We start from the raw sequence: 25,173 nt of genomic DNA on the forward strand, positions 1-25,173 counted from the left end.
GGGATATAAATTACATCAAAATGTAATACAGGATACACATACTGTACCGATCAGGGATATAAATTATATCAAAATGTAATACAGGATACACACACTGTACCGATCAGGGATATAACTTAAATCAGAATGTAATTCAGGATACACACACTGTACCGATCAGGGATATAAATCATATCAGAATGTAATACAGGATACACACACTGTACCGATCAGGGATATAAATCATATCAGAATGTTATACAGGATACACACACTGTACCGATCAGGGATATAAATCATATCAGAATGTTATACAGGATACACACACTGTACCGATCAGGGATATAAATTATATCAAAATGTAATACAGGATACACACACTGTACCGATCAGGGATATAAATCATATCAAAATGTAATACAGGATACACACACTGTACCGATCAGGGATATAAATTAAATCAAAATGTAATACAGGATACACACACTGTACCGATCAGGGATATAAATTATATCAAAATGTAATACAGGATACACATACTGTACCGATCAGGGATATAAATTATATCAAAATGTAATACAGGATACACACACTGTACCGATCAGGCATATAAATTAAATCAAAATATAATACAGGATACACACACTGTACCGATCAGGGATATAAATTATATCAAAATGTAATACAGGATACACACACTGTACCGATCAGGCATATAAATTAAATCAAAATATAATACAGGATACACACACTGTACCGATCAGGGATGTAAATTATATCAAAATGTAATACAGGTTACACATACTGTACCGATCAGGGATATAAATTATATCAAAATGTAATACAGGATACACACACTGTACCGATCTGGGATGTAAATTAACTCAGAATGTAATACAGGATACACACACTGTACCGATCAGGCATATAAATTATATCAAAATGTAATTCGGGATACACACACTGTACCGATCAGGGATATAAATTATATCAAAATGTAATACAGGATACACACACTGTACCGATCAGGCATATAAATTAAATCAAAATATAATACAGGATACACACACTGTACCGATCAGGGATGTAAATTATATCAAAATGTAATACAGGTTACACATACTGTACCGATCAGGGATAAAAATTATATCAAAATGTAATACAGGATACACACACTGTACCGATCTGGGATGTAAATTAACTCAGAATGTAATACAGGATACACACACTGTACCGATCAGGCATATAAATTAAATCAAAATGTAATTCAGGATACACACACTGTACCGATCAGGGATATAAATTATATCAAAATGTAATACAGGATACACACACTGTACCGATCAGGCATATAAATTAAATCAAAATGTAATTCAGGATACACACACTGTACCGATCAGGGATATAACTTAAATCAAAATGTAATACAGGATACACACTGTACCGATCAGGCATATAAATTAAATCAAAATATAATACAGGATACACACACTGTACCGATCAGGGATGTAAATTATATCTAAATGTAATACAGGATACATATACTGTTCCGATCAGGGATATAAATTATATCAAAATGTAATACATGATACACACACTGCACCGATCAGGGATATAAATTATATCAAAATGTTATACAGGTTACACATACTGTACCGATCTGGGATATAAATTAAATCAGAATGTTATACAGGATACACATACTGTACCGATCAGGGATATAAATTATTTCAAAATGTTATACAGGATACACATACTGTACCGATCTGGGATATAAATTAAATCAGAATGTTATACAGGATACACACTGTACCGATCAGGGATATAAATTATATCAAAATGTAATACAGGATACACATACTGTACCGATCAGGGATATAAATTATATCAAAATGTAATACAGGATACACACACTGCACCGATCAGGGATATAAATTATTTCAAAATGTTATACAGGATACACATACTGTACCGATCTGGGATATAAATTAAATCAGAATGTTATACAGGATACACACTGTACCGATCAGGGATATAAATTACATCAAAATGTAATACAGGATACACATACTGTACCGATCAGGGATATAAATTATATCAAAATGTAATACAGGACACACACACTGTACCGATCAGGGATAAAAATCATATCAGAATGTAATACAGGATACACACACTGTACCGATCAGGGATATAAATCATATCAGAATGTAATACAGGTTACACACACTGTACCGATCAGGGATATAAATCATATCAGAATGTTATACAGGATACACACACTGTACCGATCAGGGATATAAATCATATCAGAATGTAATACAGGATACACACACTGTACCGATCAGGGATATAAATCATATCAGAATGTAATACAGGATACACATACTGTTCCGATCAGGGATATAAATTATATCAAAATGTAATACAGGATACACACACTGTACCGATCAGGGATATAAATTATATCAAAATGTTATACAGGTTACACATACTGTACCGATCTGGGATATAAATTAAATCAGAATGTTATACAGGATACACATACTGTTCCGATCTGGGATATTACTAAAATCAAAATGTAATACACGATACACACACTGTACCGATCAGGGATGTAAATTATATCTAAATGTAATACAGGTTACACATACTGTACCGATCTGGGATATAAATTAAATCAGAATGTTATACAGGATACACACACTGTACCGATCAGGGATATAAATTATATCAAAATGTAATACAGGATACACATACTGTACCGATCAGGGATATAAATTATATCAAAATGTAATACAGGATACACATACTGTACCGATCAGGGATATAAATTATATCAAAATGTAATACAGGATACACACACTGTACCGATCAGGGATAAAAATCATATCAGAATGTAATACAGGATACACACACTGTACCGATCAGGGATATAAATCATATCAGAATGTAATACAGGTTACACACACTGTACCGATCAGGGATATAAATCATATCAGAATGTTATACAGGATACACACACTGTACCGATCAGGGATATAAATCATATCAGAATGTAATACAGGATACACACACTGTACCGATCAGGGATATAAATCATATCAGAATGTAATACAGGATACACACACTGTACCGATCAGGGATATAACTTAAATCAGAATGTAATACAGGTTACACACACTGTACCGATCAGGGATATAAATCATATCAGAATGTAATACAGGATACACACACTGTACCGATCAGGGATATAAATCATATCAGAATGTTATACAGGATACACACACTGTACCGATCAGGGATATAAATCATATCAGAATGTTATACAGGATACACACACTGTACCGATCAGGGATATAAATCATATCAAAATGTAATACAGGATACACACACTGTACCGATCAGGGATATAAATCATATCAAAATGTAATACAGGTTACACACACTGTACCGATCAGGGATATAAATTAAATCAAAATGTAATACAGGATACACACACTGTACCGATCAGGGATATAAATTAAATCAAAATGTAATACAGGATACACACACTGTACCGATCAGGGATATAAATTATATGAAAATGTAATACAGGTTACACACACTGTACCGATCAGGCATATAAATTATATCAAAATGTAATACAGGATACACACACTGTACCGATCAGGGATATAAATTATATCAAAATGTAATACAGGATACACACACTGTACCGATCAGGGATATAACTTAAATCAAAATGTAATACAGGATACACACACTGTACCGATCAGGGATGTAAATTAAATAAAAATGTAATACAGGTTACACACACTGTACCGATCAGGCATATAAATTATATCAAAATGTAATACAGGATACACACACTGTACCGATCAGGGATATAAATTATATCAAAATGTAATACAGGATACACACACTGTACCGATCAGGCATATAAATTAAATCAAAATATAATACAGGATACACACACTGTACCGATCAGGGATGTAAATTATATCAAAATGTAATACAGGTTACACATACTGTACCGATCAGGGATATAAATTATATCAAAATGTAATACAGGATACACACACTGTACCGATCTGGGATGTAAATTAACTCAGAATGTAATACAGGATACACACACTGTACCGATCAGGCATATAAATTATATCAAAATGTAATTCAGGATACACACACTGTACCGATCAGGGATATAAATTATATCAAAATGTAATTCAGGATACACACACTGTACCGATCAGGGATATAAATTATATCAAAATGTAATACAGGATACACACACTGTACCGATCAGGGATATAAATTAAATCAAAATGTAATACAGGATACACACACTGTACCGATCAGGGATATAACTTAAATCAAAATGTAATACAGGATACACACACTGTACCGATCAGGGATATAACTTAAATCAAAATGTAATACAGGATACACACACTGTACCGATCAGGGATGTAAATTATATCAAAATGTAATACAGGATACACATACTGTACCGATCAGGGATGTAAATTATATCAAAATGTAATACAGGTTACACATACTGTACCGATCAGGGATATAACTTAAATCAAAATGTAATACAGGATACACATACTGCACCGATCAGGGATATAAATTAAATCAAAATGTAATACAGGATACACACACTGTGCCGATCAGCGATGTAAATTAAATAAAAATGTAATTCAGGATACACACACTGTACCGATCAGGGATATAAATTAAATCAAAATGTAATACAGGATACACACACTGTACCGATCAGGGATATAAATTAAATCAGAATGTAATACAGGATACACACACTGTACCGATTAGGGATATAAATTAAATCAGAATGTAATACATGATGCACATACTGTACCGATCAGGGATATAACTTAAATCAAAATGTAATACATGATACACACACTGTACCGATCAGGGATATAAATTAAATCAAAATGTAATACAGGATACACACACTGTACCGATCAGGGATATAAATTATATCAAAATGTAATACAGGATACACACACTGTACCGATCAGGGATGTAAATTAAATCAAAATGTAATACAGGATACACACACTGTACCGATCAGGGATATAAATTAAATCAAAATGTAATACAGGATACACACACTGTACCGATCAGGGATATAAATTAAATCAAAATGTAATACAGGATACACACACTGTACCGATCAGGGATATAAATTAAATCAAAATATAATACAGGTTACACATACTGTACCGATCTGGGATATAACTAAAATCAAAATGTAATACAGGATACACATACTGTACCGATCAGGGATATAAATTAAATCAAAATGTAATACAGGATACACATACTGTACCGATCAGGGATATAACTTAAATCAAAATGTAATACAGGATACACATACTGTACCGATCAGGGATGTAAATTATATCAAAATGTAATACAGGATACACATACTGTACCGATCAGGGATGTAAATTAAATCAAAATGTAATACAGGTTACACATACTGTACCGATCAGGGATATAACTTAAATCAAAATGTAATACAGGATACACACACTGTACCGCTCAGGGATATAACAAATCAAAATGTAATACAGGATACACATACTGTACCGATCAGGGATATAACTTAAATCAAAATGTAATACAGGATACACACACTGTACCGATCAGGGATGTAAATTAAATAAAAATGTAATTCAGGATACACACACTGTACCGATCAGGGATATAACTTAAATCAAAATGTAATTCAGGATACACACACTGTACCAATCAGGGATGTAAATTATATCAAAATGTAATACAGGATACACATACTGTACCGATCTGGGATATAACTAAAATCAAAATGTAATACAGGATACACATACTGTACCGATCAGGGATATAAATTAAATCAAAATATAATACAGGTTATACATACTGTACCGATTAGGGATATAACTAAAATCAAAATGTAATACAGGATACACATACTGTACCGATCAGGGATATAACTTAAATCAAAATGTAATACAGGATACACATACTGTACCGATCAGGGATATAACTAAAATCAAAATGTAATACAGGATACATACTGTACCGATCAGGGATATAACTAAAATCAAAATGTAATACAGGATACACATACTGTACCGATCAGGGATATAAATTAAATCAAAATATAATACAGGTTACACATACTGTACCGATCAGGCATATAAATTATATCAAAATGTAATACAGGATACACATACTGTACCGATCTGGGATATAACTAAAATCAAAATGTAATACAGGATACACATACTGTACCGATCAGGGATATAAATTAAATCAAAATATAATACAGGTTACACATACTGTACCGATCTGGGATATAACTAAAATCAAAATGTAATACAGGATACACATACTGTACCGATCAGGGATATAACTTAAATCAAAATGTAATACAGGATACACATACTGTACCGATCAGGGATATAACTAAAATCAAAATGTAATACAGGATACACATACTGTTCCGATCTGGGATATTACTAAAATCAAAATGTAATACAGGATACACATACTGTACCGATCAGGGATGTAAATTATATCAAAATGTAATACAGGTTACACATACTGTACCGATCAGGGATATAACTTAAATCAAAATGTAATACAGGATACACACACTGTACCGCTCAGGGATATAACTTAAATCAAAATGTAATACAGGATACACATACTGTACCGATCAGGGATGTAAATTATATCAAAATGTAATACAGGATACACATACTGTACCGATCAGGGATGTAAATTATATCAAAATGTAATACAGGATACACATACTGTACCGATCAGGGATGTAAATTATATCAAAATGTAATACAGGATACACATACTGTACCGATCAGGGATATAACTTAAATCAAAATGTAATACAGGATACACATACTGTACCGATCAGGGATATAAATTAAATCAAAATATAATACAGGTTACACATACTGTACCGATCTGGGATATAACTAAAATCAAAATGTAATACAGGATACACATACTGTACCGATCAGGGATATAACTTAAATCAAAATGTAATACAGGATACACATACTGTACCGATCAGGGATATAACTAAAATCAAAATATAATACAGGATACACATACTGTTCCGATCTGGGATATAACTAAAATCAAAATGTTATACAGGATACACACACTGTACCGATCAGGGATGTAAATTAAATAAAAATGTAATTCAGGATACACACACTGTACCGATCAGGGATATAACTTAAATCAAAATGTAATTCAGGATACACACACTGTACCAATCAGGGATGTAAATTATATCAAAATGTAATACAGGATACACATACTGTACCGATCTGGGATATAACTAAAATCAAAATGTAATACAGGATACACATACTGTACCGATCAGGGATATAAATTAAATCAAAATATAATACAGGTTACACATACTGTACCGATCTGGGATATAACTAAAATCAAAATGTAATACAGGATACACATACTGTACCGATCAGGGATATAACTTAAATCAAAATGTAATACAGGATACACATACTGTACCGATCAGGGATGTAAATTATATCAAAATGTAATACAGGATACACATACTGTACCGATCAGGGATGTAAATTATATCAAAATGTAATACAGGATACACATACTGTACCGATCAGGGATATAAATTATATCAAAATGTAATACAGGATACACATACTGTACCGATCTGGGATATAACTAAAATCAAAATGTAATACAGGATACACATACTGTACCAATCAGGGATGTAAATTATATCAAAATGTAATACAGGATACACACACTGTACCGCTCAGGGATATAAATTAAATGAAAATGTTATACAGGTTACACATACTGTACCGATCAGGGATATAAATTATATCAAAATGTAATACAGGATACACACACACACTGTTCCGATCAGGGATATAAATTATATCAGAATGTAACACAGGATACACATACTGTACCGATCAGGGATATAAATTATATCAGAATGTAATACAGGTTACACACACTGTACCGATCAGGGATATAACTTGAATCAAAATGTAATACAGGTTACACACACTGTACCGATCATGGATATAAATTAAATCAAAATGTAATACAGGTTACACACACTGTACCGATCAGGGATATAAATTATATCAAAATGTAATACAGGTTACACATACTGTACCGATCAGGGATATAAATTATATCAAAATGTAATACAGGATACACACACACACTGTACCGATCAGGGATATAAATTAAATCAGAATGTAATACAGGATACACACTGTACCGATCAGGGATATAAATTATATCAAAATGTAATACAGGATACACATACTGTACCGATCAGGGATATAAATTATATCAGAATGTAATACAGGTTACACACACTGTACCGATCAGGGATATAACTTGAATCAAAATGTAATACAGGTTACACACACTGTACCGATCAGGGATATAAATTAAATCAAAATGTAATACAGGTTACACACACTGTACCGATCAGGGATATAAATTAAATCAAAATGTAATACAGGATACACACACTGTATCGATCAGGGATATAAATTATATCAAAATGTAATACAGGATACACACACTGTACCGATCAGGGATATAAATTAAATCAAAATGTAATACAGGTTACACACACTGTACCGATCAGGGATACTGTACCGATCACTTCGGCCTGGATTCGGGATCAGCGAACAATCATGTAAATCAAGATTTAAAAATATTTTTTGATGATGCGGGAGATATCTTTATTAAAATTAATTTTGGGAAAAAATAATTGAATAAATAAATAAATAAACGATCACTTCTGGTCAAGAAACCAGACTGAGGCAGATAATGTCCATTGACAAACCAGACATTATCTGCCTAACAGAAACTTTCCTCTCCCAAGACGTGTCTGACTCCCAAGTATCACTCCCTGGTTAATCCCTCTTACGGTATGACAGACCTGAGCCTCGTCCTGGTGGAGGTGTTGCTCTCTTCATCAAAGACTCTATTCCTCACTCTCCATGCACTGCTCTCACTCCCCCACACCCCCAGGAATACCTCTGGCTTCGGCTTCCCCTCCACTCCCACCTCATGTTTATATGTGTACTGCACCGTCCACCGAACAGTGATGACTCCATCTACACCTCACTATCCGAAAACATGGACCATCTTCTATCTTCTCATCCAAACTCTCTCTTCCTCTAATGTGGTGACTTCAATTGTCATCATGCCAGTTGGCTAGGTGTGGGTACCTCTCTCACCTGTCATGGCACCTCAGCAAAAGCTTTCTGCGAATCATTGGGACTGACTCAATCGGTCAACTTCCCGACCCGGATCTCAACCAATGGTACTCCATCTCTTCTGGATCTGATTTTGACAAATTTCCCTGACAATATCTGCTGCTCTTCCTTCACTCCAATTGGTTCTTCTGACCACGTCCTTGTCAAAGTGGACATCTCTCTGGCTGTTATCAGAGAACCACCTCACCGCCGTCGAGTCTGGCATTTCACTCAAGCCGACTGGCAGGGTCTCCGAGCAGCCATCAAACTTACAGACTGGTCTCCTATCACTACTTTCTCAAACATCAACTCATCCTGGGAATTCTTTCAAAGAAACTTGCTCTCCCTCATGCACAGATTTATCCCCTCTCGTGTTCAGTTGTCTTACCCTTCCTCCCGCCCTTGGTTTACTGAAGCTTGTGGCGAGACAGTTGTCCTGAAACAACTTGCCTTTGCCTCATGGAAAGCAAACCCAACTGAGGGTAATCTCAGTTCCTTCCATTTCGCTTGGAACAAGTGTGTATCTACCCTCAGGAGAGCCAGAAAACAACATCTTTCTCATCTCAAGTCTGAACTCTCAAACCTCTCTCCCTCCTCAAAATCCTGGTGGCGTTTAATCAAATCTGTTTCTGGTGTATGTCCCCCCTCCATCCCCTCCCTTACCTCAAATGGCCGCACTGCTGATTCCACACGTGATAAAGCTGAATGTCGAAACTTGGTGTTTGCAGCTAAATCTTGTGTCCTAAACCCATCACTATCTCTACCCACTTTACCCAGTCGCACCCAACTGTCCCTGGACTCTGTATCTGTTTCTCCTGACAAGGTGGAGAGCTTGCTTTCAAACCTCGAGTCAGATTCTGCAACCGGTCCAGACGGCATCAGCCCACGTGTCCTCAAAGCCTGCTCTTCTGCTCTTGCTCACCCTCTCTCTGTTCTATTCACCCTCTCATTTGCCCAAGGTCATCTGCCATCTGCTTGGAAATCTGCTTACATCACTGCCCTGCATAAAAAGGTGCAAAAACAGATTCCTGTAACTACAGACCAATCAGCCTTCTCCCAATCATCAGCAAGGTTATGGAATCCATCATCGCTTCAGACATGAAATCCTTCCTCTTCTCCAATGGCTTGATTTCCAATCATCAATTTGGTTTCAGACCAGGTCACTCTACCCTTGATATGCTGCTTCTGCTCTCCCATCAATGGATGGAGGTCCTCAATGCCAGACAGGAAATCCGAGCCGTATCCCTGGACATATCACGTGCTTTTGACACAGTCTGGCACCCTGCACTACTCACCAAACTCTCTTCCCATGGTATCCAAGGCCATCTCCACTCATGGCTCGCAGACTTCCTCTCCTGTCGCAGTCAACGTGTGGCCCTAAATGGAGTTCTTTCATCCCCTCTTCCTGTGCAGGCTGGAGTTCCTCAAGGTAGCGTTCTGGGCCCTGTTCTTTTTCTGGTTTTCATCAATGATCTCTCGGACTCTCTGGAAAATCCTCTATTTCTCTTTGCCGACGACTCCACCCTCTGCCGTACCATCTGTCTTCCCTCAGACCGACAAGCAGCAGCTTCTTCGCTCACTGCAGATCTGGATAAAATCACAAACTGGTCCAACACGTGGAACATGTCTTTCAATCCAGACAAATCTCACACTCTCACTATGTCTCTTCGAAAGGACCGTTTAGAAACCCCCCCCCCATCCACTTTCTCAACAATCCTCTGGAAGAAGTCTTTTCTTTCAAGCTTCTGGGTCTCACTATCTGCCATGACCTTTCCTGGGAAAGTCACATTTCCAACCTCGCCTCAAAAGCCAGTCGCCGACTGGGAATCCTCCGTCGTGCAAAGTCCTTCCTCGGCCCTCTTGAGCTCCTGACCACTTACAAAGCTTTTGTCCGTAGCCTGATGGAGTATTGCTCTCCCCTCTGGGCTGGTGCTCCTGCCTCCCACCTTTCTCGGCTGCACGCTGTCGAAACCAGGGCATTTAAGATCATCGGCATCTCCCGCAATGAAGCTGAGTCTTTGGGCCTCTCACTCAATCACTGCAGGTTGGTCGGTGGTCTTTCTGTCTTCTACCGACTCCTCTCCAGCCTTGCCCCCCCTGCTCTCTCTGCGATTTGTCCCCACCATATTTCCACAGGGCGCTCAAGGTCCGCCAACAACCCCCTTCTGGTAAAACTACCAAAATTACGAATCACTGCTCATCTTCACTCTTTCATTCCTCTTTTTTTCCCGCCTTTGGAATAAACTTCCTCACTCTATTCTTTCCCATTCTTCCCTCTCGGCTTTCAAAACAGCTGTTCACCACCACCTCTTATCTTCCCCCATCCAAATCCTCGATCTTTTCTACCCTCGATAATCCACCCAAGCCCACTTCCTTCAATTCTCCTGCTTTCCTTCCTGAAAGTCCCTGTAATGTCCATCTTCTCTTCGCCATGTTCCCCGTCCCATCCCCATCCCTCTCCCTTCCACTGTTCACCTAATGTGTCTGTTCCCCACTGTTTTGTCCCTTCCACTCCCGCCCCTCTTGTCTCATGCCTCCTTGCTGTGAGTTGTGTGTTAGCTCTCATACGAGTCTCAACCAAGGTATACAAAAAAAAAAAAAAGAATAAAAGAAATTAAAAGTTTCGGAAAGAGTTTCAAAATCACTCCCGGTAATGTTAAATACAAAATAAACACTTCCTGTCATGAAAAAAAATCACCTTCGGAAGTATAAAATTAGCTTTGGGAAAAAATTAATTGAATAAATAAAGAAACACTTCCGGTCATGATCTCCCGGCATGCATCATTCCCCATGAAAAAACCGGAAACAAAAAAAAAAAAACAGAAACGAAACAAAAAACGGAAGCAAAATGGTCATAGCCAACGACACGGATTCACAATTGCCAGTGTATTGTGTTGTTTTTGTTGTTTCCTATTCTCTCATGTGCACGCTTTAAGTAATATTCACAAGATAGAAATAAAACCCAATCGTGTTTATACACCGCACAGCGTTTAACAACAAACGGAAGCACAAAGTCATAGCAAACGACACGGATTCCAAATAGCCAGGGCTATTGTGTTGTTGTTGTTGTTGTTGTTGTTGTTGTTGTTGTTGTTGTTTCCTGTTCTCTCACTGCACGCGTTAAGTATGAAGCTCACTTTGTTCGCTATAAATTAAATCAAAATGTAATACAGGTTACAGATACTCTACCGATCAGGGATGTAAATTAAATCAAAATATAATACAGGTTACACATACTGTACCGATACCGATGTGGGTTAAGTCAGGAGCGGAACTGTTTACCATCCCATCACAGAGAGGGTGTACTCTCTTCTCCAGCCCCGTGGCACATCCTCCCCCTCTCCCACCAGCGAAGTTGGCAACAGTTATTAACCTCCGCCATCTTCGAAGATGGATGGAGGTTACTGTTTTCACCCCTTTCTGTTTGTTTGTTTGTTTGTTTGTTTGTGAACAGTATTACGGAAAAACTCCTCGATGGATTTCGACGAAACTTGGTGGGGGGGGGTTAGGTATGGTCCAAGGATCATGCCATTAAATTTTGGACTTGGTCCCCCCCCAAAAATAAATTGTTTGAGAAAAAAAATGATTTTTTTTTGCATTTCCACATGTTTTAAGTGATTTCCAACCCCCCCCCCAAAAAAGAAATTGTTCGAGAAAATTTTTTTTTTTTGCATTTCCACATGTTTTAAGTGATTTCCAACCCCCCCAAAAGAAATTGTTCGAGAAAAATTTTTTTTTTTTGCATTTCCACATGTTTTAAGTGATTTCCAACCCCCCCAAAAGAAATTGTTCGAGAAAAAAAATTTTTTTTTTGCATTTCCACATGTTTTAAGTGATTTCCAACCCCCCCCAAAAGAAATTGTTCGAGAAAAAAATTTTTTTTTTGCATTTCTACATGTTTTAAGTGATTTCCAACCCCCCCAAAAAAGAAATTGTTCGAGAAAAAAATTATTTTTTTTGCATTTCCACATGTTTTAAGTGATTTCCAACCCCCCCAAAAAGAAATTGTTCGAGAAAAAAATTTTTTTTTTGCATTTCCACATGTTTTAAGCGATTTCCAACCCCCCCCCCCAAAAATAAATTGTTCGAGAAAAATTTTTTTTTTGCATTTCTACATGTTTTAAGTGATTTCCAACCCCCCAAAAAGAAATTGTTCGAGAAAATTTTTTTTTTCATTTCCACATGTTTTAAGTGATTTCCAACCCCCCCCCAAAAAAAATTGTTCGAGGAAAAAAAAAAATTTTGCAACTTTTTTTTCAACAAAATTTCGATTTCTTTTTTTTTTTGCATTTCTTCATGTTTGAAGTGATTTCTCCCCCCCCCCCCCAAAAAAAAGTTGGAGAAAAGAACTACAACCCTGTCAGCACTGTTGACATCATATTTAATGAATATGATATAAGGTTCACTTGAGTGACCCAGCAGTATTGGCGGCGGAGGTTTTGCACTCTCCCGAGTGCTCCCCCTCTAGTTTATTATTTTTTTTATTCTTACTCTCTATCGAGGGAGGACACCATTCTGCACAGACGTGCTAGTATGCAAAAGGATTGTGTTCCGTTTGTACCTGTGTGGATGGTGCCCTCTCCAAGAGTATTTGTATTGACTCTCAAGTGAAACAACACTCAGTTATATCACCCGTCTTGTTTCTCCATTTCATAATTTATTCTTTTTCTGCCATTATAATGCACATTCGCTCCTTTGCCGATGAATCAACTCCTCACTCCTCTGTCAACTTGAAATCTATTCATTGAATGCCAACCGCACTTTAACTGCAGAATTCTTGATTTCCGATCTTGACTCGTTAATGGATTGGTCGATCAAACAACCTCGTTACATTCAACTACACAAAGATACCGTTCTCACTTCAAGTAAAATCAAAACCAATGTTCCCCTTTTTATGGCAAGAATGTCCCTCACATAGACTTCCATTATCAGCATTCTCGGAGCTGAAGGTTCTCATCTCCACTGCAAGCCCCATATTGTAACCAATGCCAGAAATGCTTCCTCCAAATTGGGATTCATTTTTTCTGAGATCGAAACAAGTTTGCTTTTCCTCAAGGATTGATTTTTCATTTCAAGTTCACCCCGTGATGGAATACTGCTTCCACATTTGAGGCCCTGTTCTTCCATCTGTGTTGTGTATTCTTGATGGAGTGCAGTGTTGGGCAACTTGACTTGTGGGAAAAGGCTCACTGACTGGCACCCTTCAGCCCCGAACCCACCTTCGAACAGTTGCGTCTATTTCTCCCATACCATTATTACCATGACGGCTGTTCTATAGAATTACCAGCTTCAGTTCCTCCATCTGTGATGGGCTTTATGCCATGCATGAGGGTGACCCCAAAAAACAGAACCCGTACAATTTCAGATGAAATCCTCATTTACACTCGAATGGCGCAATTTTTGGCACAAATCATCTTGAATAAGCCAGGACCGACTCTGCATGGCATACTCCAAATGTTTGCCACGGTGCTGCAAACACACTTGGATTCGATGGGAAAAATGGTTGATCACTCTGGTGCATTCCACTTTAGGAATGAAGTAAATTTTATCAGTAATTGTTGTTTTGAGTTCTTCAATGGATTGTAGCCTTCCTCTGTCTACGTTCTCCTTCAGATGGCCCCAAAGATAGAAATCTGACAATGACAGGTCTGATGAGTGTGGGCCCTATTCAACAGCAAGTCTTTGACTGATGACTCCGTCACCAAAGTGCGTGCTGAGCCAGTTCAGTGAATCATTTGAAGTGTGAGGAGTGGCTCCATCCTGTTGAGAGCATTGTCCCTCTCTCGTAACCCCCCCCCCCCAATGCAACTACCCAGGGCCCTCCAAAACTTCCCAAGAACTTGGATGTAACGTTTTGTGTCGACAGTCAATGCCTTGCCTGTGTTGTCGTCAAACCAGAAAGGACCAAAGCTTCCATGTTTATTGATTGCGATCCAGACAGTGCAGTTTTCTGAGTGGAGAGGTCACTAGAGCACTAAATAGGGGGGCGGGGACGCGTGTCGAACCCATTATATGCAATTTTTGGAGTTGACATGCCCATAAAGGAGGAAATGGGCCTTTTCAGAAAGCCAGACATTGTCAAGGAAGTTCGGCTTTCCTTCAATCTCGTCTGCAAATCACAGGAAACCTGACATGAATGACTGAATGCCTAAGTGAAGAACGATCCCAATCTCAGGAAGAGTTACACGACCACGTGGCCAGTGCTGAAAGGGTACATTGTACGCACAGCAGTTATACAATACCGACAAACTGTTCACTAGGAAAGCATGTACAACTATCAAAATGTTTGCAACTTCTTATTTTGAAAATGAAAAAAACGTTTTCCATAATGAATCTGTTCTAAAATAGGCATTGGATGTCAAAAATTCTTAATCAGGTGCACAAAACTTGTGTTTGCTGGCAAACTACACCCACGTTTGGTGTGAATTGCATTCAGTTGAAAAATAAACATGACCTAATTCAAGTGGAGTTTAAAGCACAACTTGCAGATTTATTTTGAAGAAGTAAGAAACATTTGTGGAGGGGCACTTAAAGCATCTCAACAATTTGTGGTCGCTCTTCATTGCACTCGTCTGAACTGCGGCGCATCTGCTATCAACACATTTGCCCTCTCCGAAGCTGCAAACTCACATTCCTTGAGTGCAGTAATTTTGGTCTACCTGCTTCATATGCTCAACAAATGTTGTCAAACAAGTAATTCACTAAAACACAACAGATGATTAAGAATCGATGCATTCACTGTAATGGGAGATCGGTGTATTTCTTTACCTCTTGCAGAAGTGAAGGCTCTTGCAAATCAATATCCGTCTCCATTGTGGTCACAGTTTGCAATTCCTCCTCGGAAGCTTCACAACATTAGGACAGGACATGATGCATGCGGACATGATGTCGATAATATGTTGGCGCATATTATAAATACGGAAGCTTGTTCACGAGAGATGGGTTCATGTCACTCCAGGCCCATTCGGCCATGAAGGAAAGGCAAAATATACATGAAATAATGTATCCGTTTTGTTATAGTTTTTCAGCGTACAATTTTCATGGATCAACATAGTTCAAAGTTAATACTTTAGCAAAGTTTAGAGGACAAAGCACAATTTCCGTACAGCCGTTTCTCTGTCCTTTGTGTGTAACAAACCTGCACAGGGTTTAAATTTCCAAGTTTTTGTTCAGATTTCTATCTGCATTGCTTCGTTAACATACAGCTGAGTACATCTGAAGTGAATTGTTCTACAAAGGTTAAGAGATTAAAAAAAAAAAAATTGTTGTGGGATTACGGATTGATTGTTATTAACATGAGTGCTCTTATTGTTGGCTTGTCCATGTGAAGTGAAAAGTGGGGTTAAGCAATTGGCTCATGCCTGTCCATCTTTCTTATCAGTTTATGATCGACGAAGAACTTATTTCAACTGAATGTTATATTTTCAACACGAATCGGAACGTGGATAGGAAGACAAATCTGCCGATTTACCGGACCTTGGATCTGAATTTGTCCCGATCGCACATGTGCAGAGACGAATGAGGTAATTTTTTTACTCTGTCTGTCTGTCTGTCTGACTGGCGGTCAAACAAAATTGAAAATCATTCCACACAGGGAACTTACCGTTTATAAGAACATTTATAAAGGACACAAATAACAGGCACGAAGAACTAACGTAACGTGTTCGATAGGATGGTGGAATAGCCACTGGTTTTAAGCGGCAGTATAACCCAGTATTAATTTATTTATATAACTTTAACCATCTTTATTTTATTTAAATTGAATTATATACTAGAACACTGTAGAACACAAATCGCCTGTCGTAATACTTCCAAAACCCTTCCTTTTAGCAGTACTTTGACATGTTTAAGGGTCGTTGGTGTTTCAGACCGCTTCAATAGCGAGAAACTTCTGGATTTTTGTTTTTTTTTAAACGATCTTTAAAATCATTATTGTATTCATCTTGAAGTATCTATTTGAACACTGCATGGGGTATTGTGTTTTATGAAGTATGAACTCTTTGCCTGGTGTTGGCTCAGTGGTTAGGGTGGCGGCTTGGGATCCTCAGGTCCTGAGTTCAATCCCCGTCTGCCGCTGAATTATTACACCAGGGGGTTGACTCAACCTGTCATCCTTCCGAGGTCGGCAAAATGAGTACCAGTTCCAGTGTGTGTACTAGAGGGGCACTGCATCAGCGACACAGTTGTGCTTCAAGAAATGATAGCTACCCTGGCAGCTAAGCTGCCATACGACCATACACACAAGTATGAACTCGAGTTTAATACAGTTAACATTTGTCCGTGGATAGAAGACCATTCATCACCCAGGTATTTTGAGTCATCGTAATTGCAAGGGCTTTACCGCTCGACTGTCCTTCCGATGGGATCGCGGAAAGCCGTGAAGACCTTCTCGCCCAGCAGTGTTATATTGGAATCCTCACATTGTCATCTTATCCACGGGTCACGATTTGAGGAACCCAGGTCAAAAGACAATATATAACATCTATTTGTCCATTATCTACTCAGGTCGTGTTAAACTAACACTGATATCTACTAATTTGGAGTATGCACATACTTTGGATATATTAAATTAAAAAAAAAATCATCCAAAAGGCAGCATATTGTGTCCTGTTCATGAGACGTGAAATAGCATTCTTGGAGTGCTTACATAGAGATGTGAAATGGTTTTATTGGGAATGTTAGTGTTCGCGAGGTGTGAAATAGTTATATTTTGGAGTGCTCTATGAAAAGATGCGAGTCTCATTTGCATCTAGAGACACATTGTTATCCCATCCAAATGTTGCGGTTCTAAGTTGTTTTGGCACAGTCTTTGTTTTCTTGCCAACATATGACGACAGCTATCGACATTAATTTTTTTAATTTTCTGCAATTTTAGCAAATCTGGTATTGAATGAAATTTCATTCCTCTCCGTTCTATTAACCTCGCACGTTCAACCTCCGTCTGGTGCTTTGATAACACCCCTTTTCACACCCTCCATTTTTTTCTTCTTCTTTTCTGTTAATCCCTCCCCTTTCCAAACGTTACTACCTTTTCACAAAAACAAACAGCACCGGACAGGGACTGACGGAATTATTTGGACTCGTCTGTCTTTGCTTGTATGCCAACGTTCGCGGCGGCTTCCATGGATTTCTCTTTATCGGACATATTCTGCATCCTTCCCGAGCCAGACAGCAGTGCCGATGAAGATGGCAGTGCCGTGGTGCGGCGAGAGAAGAAGCGGCAGCTTTCCAACCCGATGATCCAAACGGTGAGCTGTAGGATGTGCAGCATGTCGAGTCGTGCACTCGTTTCTGCTTGCGCTATTTTTATCCTGCACAGACTCTTAGTAACCAGAACATATCCTTGTCTGCATAAATCTAAGTATCCTGTTGGGCAGGTGTGTTCCTTTTAATAAATGTTGAAGACCCCAATTAATTTGTCTTTGCTTTGCTATTCGATTCCCTCTTGCACAATGCTTTCCATAAATCGATGGAACGAAGGAACACATGTGACCATTTCATCATAATACCATGACATCACCCAAATATTATAAAAAAAAAATTATGTTTTTTTTCCAATATACCATGTTATGATTCCATGATGTGTGCTGTACATTGTACATTTTTTAAATTTCATCTTTGCATATAAATTGATCAAGTTATATTTGAGTCTGATTATCATGTATGTGGGGCATCCGTGCTAAAACACTCCGTGCATTACTCATCATTTCAGCACAATTGCTTGGGGAATGGAAGAGGCTTTAAAAAAATAATGTAGGATGGGGTTGAAGGTTGAGAAGCATGGCTTGAGGATGACATGTTGAGACTTGGTTTAAAAGGGTGGTTGGTGGGTTTGGTGGAAGGGTGGTGGGGGGCGTGCAGTCTGGAGTTATTAGTGTAATTATTTCTCGATAAAAAGGTGGAAGACACAAGTGTTCTATGAGACAAACGTGAATTTTGTGCACAATTTTTAATTTAGAAATACTTGACTTAACAGGATTGACGTTATCGGTTTCATTTGACATTATTTCTTTTTATCACAGCCTCAGAGACTGATGTTGTCTCTGATGTGGAACATTGCCATCGTGACGTTGTGATTAGCCAAGTCCTGAGAGATCAAGATGTTATCAAAAGGAAATGTGTTCTTAATAGTACAGCCTTTTATAATGTTTGGATACTTACTGGGGTATCCAACTATTTGAGTAAACTTTGCATTGTCTTGGATCAAGCAGATATTAATACGAATCGAAGACTCCAGGGTTGGGTATTGGAGAAAGCATCGAGGTGATGATCAGCAGCGCTCTCTTGATGGTTCCGGATTCGGTATGATACAATAAATTATAGCATGAGGTCATGAAATAGAGCGATGGACATGAATACAACAGACAGCAAGAATGTTGAACATATCATATAAGAAAATAGGAATGTTAGGATTTGGTGAGAGTTCATTTTAAATTTAGGAAGAGTAACCAAGTGTGGGATTCTGGAACAACGCATGTGACCTGAGCAGAATGGGGAATATTGAGGAATGAGAGGATGGGAAGAGCAAGCCCTGAGGTGATAGAAAACTGAGAGTCTACAATTCTGCCTGCGGTGGTTGAGAAGCGGATCTCAGGAAGAGGCCTCCTCCCGAAATATGTCAATGACATGGAGCGTCTTGGAATGGATCATCTCTAGGGGAGCAAGATGGGAAGTATCTGTCTTATCTGAGAGTAATAATACCATTCCTTTCATGCCGTAAAGGCGCAGACGGCTGCTGAGGCAGATTCGTTGGCAAGGAGTACAGTCCTGGGTGGGTCGCCACTCCGACGCAGGTTATCCCGAATGGGTATTACCCCAGTACACTGGTACTCATTTCGCCGACCTCAGAAGGATGACAGGCTGAGTGAACTCCGCTTGGTATTAATTCATTGGTAAACAGGGGCTCGAACTCAGGACCCTAAGGTCCCAAGCCAGACACCGTAACCATGAAGCCAACACCAGGCTTTTCAGCCCAGAGTAAGGACCCATATTCTATGATGTGTCAGATGAATGCCTTTGTATAGTAATGAACTCAGGAGTTATTTTGAGATTATTAAATTATTTATTGATTTATTCGTATGCAGCCCATGGCTGCTGGTTGCATCATTTTCTTGGGTCACAGCTGTGCTGCTGATGCAATGCCCCCTCTTTCCAGCAAGCCAAACTCATTTTGCCAACCTTGGAAGGATGACAGGCTGAGTCAACCCACCTGGTGTTAATTCAACCGAACGATAAGGGGATCAAACTCAATACCTTAAGATCTTAAGCCAGCCAGTCACCTGAACCGTGAAACCAACACCAGGCTTATTTTGAGGTCAACTAGTCTGGCTTTGGAGGATCTAGCAATATCCAGTATATTGTTTAGTTAAGTGTCTGTTGTTCATGTGAGCAGATATGCGTTGCGAGTGTATAGACTGATGTATGATGCATGTTCTTTTTTTATTATGCCTCCGCACCAAGGGTGCCAGAGGCATTATGTTTCCGGGTTGTCTGTCCGTCCGTTCGTCCATCCGGATTTTCGTTTACGTGATAACTCAAGAAGCAAATTGTATAATTTCATCAAACTTGGTAAAAAGGTAAAGTAAGACAGGGCAATTAAGTGATTAGATTTTGGGCCAGATGTTATAAAGGTCAAGGTCAAACTCTGAAATTTTACTGTTTCACCCTAACTCAAGAAATATTGGACAGAATTTCATCAAACTTGGCACAAAGGTAAAGTAAGACAGGTCAATTAACTGATTAGATTTTGGGACAGATATGATAAAGGTCAAGGGTCAAATATGTCAATACTCAAGTGTTTGTGCGGGAAAGCGGAGGCATACCCGTTGACTGCGTGCAGTTAAATTACTCTAGTTGCTTCTACACTCTGGTCTACATCAATTTCCTATTGCGCACAAAACACACTTCTCAATCGACTACTCTCTGCCTTCAGTGCAGCAGCCTTGCCCTTTCACCTTAAACCTCCCAAGCAATCTCCAAAAACCGCCTCAAACTGGCCTTGTGCCATGCAGTCCAGATGGCACATCCATCATAATTAGGGGTGACATCCTGCCAAAGCTATTTCCCAGGAACGCTCCCTGCCCCAACTCCTGGAGAGCCAATCCAGAGTTGACACAGGGATTAGGATGGGATTAGGGATAGGAGTTCAGGTGTGCCAAAGAAGGACTTTGTACAATGGAGGATGCCCAGTCAGTGGCTGGCTTTGGAGGCCAACTTTCAATGTGGCTTTAGTACAGTCAAAATGTTGGTCAACCTCCCACAAATTGCAACAAAAGCAAACTCAACAGATTTTGATTCCTGGATATGTCCTCAGTGACAGAAACAAAAGTCCTAAGGGATCCTCCGGGGGGGGGGGGGGGAAGTCCTGAAATCATGGAAATCCAATATGGCCGCCACCCGGCTTCGGGGGAAAATGAGTAAATTGTAAAGATTGATATTTTAATATGTAAATATGCTTATCTGCATTCTAATTGTTTCTAGTTATGGTCAGTATATTGATATACAAGAATAATTATAAAAAAGTGAAATATATTGAGGGTAAAATAAAAATTATAGCTTTTTTGTCCAAAAATGTCAATTTTTTGTCTCGAAAAAAAAAATAAATTTACCTGATACTGATTTTGGCTAATACTGACCAAAAAAAAAAAATAAGAAATGTTGAAGACACAAGATGAAATCACGTCTATGGCAATACAATATAATTATGTAAATCATTGAAACATGACAAAATTCTCAATTCCACTCGGGGCAATCACATCTGCCTGACGAAGGTTTCGAAATGAAAATTCGCATTAAACTCAGAAACCTCATCCATTATAAGCTTACTATACATGTTGACAAAAATCAAGCCTATTAAAGTTGGAACTCGACAATGTCGTCATCATCCTCATCATTGTCACATGGAGTGTTTGTGCAGCCAGAGCCCCTGCAGTTTCCACAAGCTGGAGTGCACTCAATGTTGTGCTTCTTGCATGTGCATCTCATGGTGCTACATTCAGCCTGGCAGTTGCACCTCATGACACGTAACATCTTTTCAGGAGCTGGAGCTATTGATGTCTGAAGTGGCACAAAACCCTCGTCGCACTTCTACCAACCCCAGTCTGTGGAAGAAGTATGCAAGTCTGACATCTTGAAACGAATCAAAGACCACCTTCAGAAGCATGCCGAGTCTGTAAAGATATCTTCTAGAACCTCAGCGCTCTGGGTTCAGTATATGGACATGCTAGACATTCTACGCAAATACATCTGGGCAGAGCGCACTGGGAACTGGGCACTACATCTACAGGCCATCCAGGAAGTGCTGCCTTACCTGGCAGCCTCGGGCCACAACTAGTATGCCAAATCTGCGAGGGTGTATCTGCAGCAGATGTCCAACCTCAAAACTCAACATCCCAATGTCCAACAACGTTTTGATGAGGGGTTCCATGTGGTTCGACGAAGTGATCGCCTGTGGGCAGGTCTTTCATCTGACCTGATCATCGAACAAGTTCTGATGAGAAGTTTGAAGACCAGCGGGGGGGGGGGGATCACACGAGGGCGAGGAATGACAGAGCAACAACGGCTGGTATAGCTACTATCAATGCCTGCCTGTGCAGAAATAAATCAGGCAATGCAGGAATAAGACTAGGCCTCGAACACTGTCTTGGGGTACTTCAGCCTTAACAGTGGAGAAGAAAGGGTTCCATTGAGAGCCACACATTGTCTATGGAAGTGGAGGAAGTCAGTAATCCAAGCGTGGAGTTGGCTTTGGGTTCCTTCGGCAGACAGTTGGGAGAGTAAGGCAGGATGCCAGACTCTCAATAGCTCGAGATATGTCCAGAGAGACTTCCCTGATCTAATGTCTGATATTGAGGGCCTCCATCCATTGTTGGAAGAGTAGAAGTAGCATGTCCAAGGTAGAATGACTTTCTCAGAATCCAAATTGATTATCTGAGATGAGGCTATGGAGAAAACGAATGATTTTGTGTCAACTACGCTCCATGACCTTGCTTGCTGATGATTGGAAGTAAGCTAATTGGTCTGTAGTTAAGAGGATGCATTTTTGCACCTTTTTAATGTAATGCTGTGATCTTGGCTGATTTCCAAGCAGATGGAAGATGACCTAAGATGCATGACAGGGTGAAGAGGGCAGAGAGACGATGTGCAAGAGCAGCAGAGCAGGTTTTTAGGACACGTGAGCTGATGCCGTACAGTTCAGTTGCAGAGTCAGAGTTGAGGGTTGCCAGAAACTTTTCCTTCTTTTTCAGGTGCAGAAGACACAGGATTCAGCAGCAGTTGAGTATGACTGGGAACGGTGGGTACAGAGAGGGAGGGTTTGGGGAGACAATATTTTGAAGCAAACACACAATTGAGGCATTCTGCCTTCTCAAGAGCGGAGTTGGCTCTGATGCCATTTGATGTGAGAAAAGGGATGGAGGGGGAGGGTACACCCAAGACTGACTTAACAAGGCACCACCAGGTTTTTAGAGGAGGGAGATAAGTTTGAAAGCTCATTCTTCAGATTGGACAGATGTTGTTTTCTGGCTCTCCAGAGGGGAGACACAGATTTGTGGGCTTTGTGGAATGATATGGGGTTACCTTCGGTCAGATTTGCCTTGCAGTGGGAGAATGCAAGTTGTTTTAAAACAACAGCCCCACCACAGGATTCACAGAACCAAGAATGGGAGGATGGGGAAGATAACCGAAGAAGAGATGGGATAAATTTGTGCATAAGAGAGAGCAGGCTTCTGTGAAAGAATTCCCTGGATGAATTAACATCAGGGACAGTAGATATAGGAGACCAGTCCTGAAGTGTGATGGCCACTTGCAGTCCCTCCCAGTTTGCGTGTCTGAACTGCCAGACTTGCCGGCACAGAAGCTGTTCTCTGAGAATGGCCTGGGAGATATTGACCTTCACAAGTGCATGATCAGATGAGCCAATTGGGGAAGAGGATGAGCAAGATGCATTGGGGGGGGGGGTGGGTGGGTTGGTCATCATCAAATCCAGAAGGGAAGATTTGCCATTTGGAGAAATCTGAGTGGGGAAAATTCACCGATTGAGTCAGACCCATGGAATCACAGAAGTCCTTTGCAGAAGTGCCATGGTTGGTGAGAGAGGGACCAATACCCCAGCCAGTTAACATGGTGTCAATTAAAATCACCACATATAAGAAAGAGAGTCTGGATGAGTGATTAACAGTTGGTCCATGGTGTGTGTGTGTGTGTGTGTGTGTGTGTGTGTGTGTGTGTGTGTGTGTGTGTGTGTGTGTGTGTGTGTGTGTGTGTGTGTGTGTGTGTGTTTTATATATATATATATATATATATATATGTTGTTGTGGTTACCAAATTCGCAAACCACCATTCAGGTCCCTTAGGTGAGATATCTCGGTAAGTATATGTGTAGTTAGGCCCAAACCCGTTGTCTAGTGGGAATACATGTCATTTATGCGTGCTGCGACTCTTCAGGATAGCCGTTTTTCTTTTGCTATCTTTATTTTGGACCAACCGCCATGATTACCACCACCAACCACAACATCAACCACCCACTGCGGGGCCGCTTCACGTCACACCTCGCAACCGTCGCATCGCCACCGTTCTTGCGCTGCTTGTGGGTACCGGTGTTGGACTCGTGCAGGGCGCACGCCGAAGAGCGTGTACAAAATCACGGATTTTCCGTTCCAAAATCGGATCAAAAACGACACACGCCCACCTTTGTGCCGTCCAATCGGTGAGCGAGGGGCGATTTGGCCCCGCCTCCAGGGCGTTGGAGGGCGGTCGCTATATGCAAATTTATGGATCAAAATGCATTCACGCCCACTTTTTCTCGGGCCAATGGGGAGCGAGGTGAAAGGTCGAAGGCAGGGGGTCAAAGATGAGAGAGCGAAGCCAC

The 25,173-nt window shown here is 39.6% G+C and overlaps 1 protein-coding gene across 1 annotated transcript in view; it reads left to right on the forward strand.

The window, feature by feature from the left end:
* Positions 1-25,173, forward strand: part of RNF113A (ring finger protein 113A) — a 94,978-nt gene that overhangs the window by 3,426 nt on the left and 66,379 nt on the right. The window contains exon 2 of the mRNA XM_085873765.1: positions 18,474-18,553. Within this exon, the coding sequence (XP_085729891.1) occupies positions 18,474-18,553 (80 nt within the window). The remainder of the gene's footprint in view (positions 1-18,473; positions 18,554-25,173) is intronic.

This window comes from Eptatretus burgeri, chromosome 3, assembly GCF_056783735.1.
Source record: "Eptatretus burgeri isolate ZD-2024b chromosome 3, Ebu_testis_v1, whole genome shotgun sequence".
Taxonomy (NCBI): domain Eukaryota; kingdom Metazoa; phylum Chordata; class Myxini; order Myxiniformes; family Myxinidae; genus Eptatretus; species Eptatretus burgeri.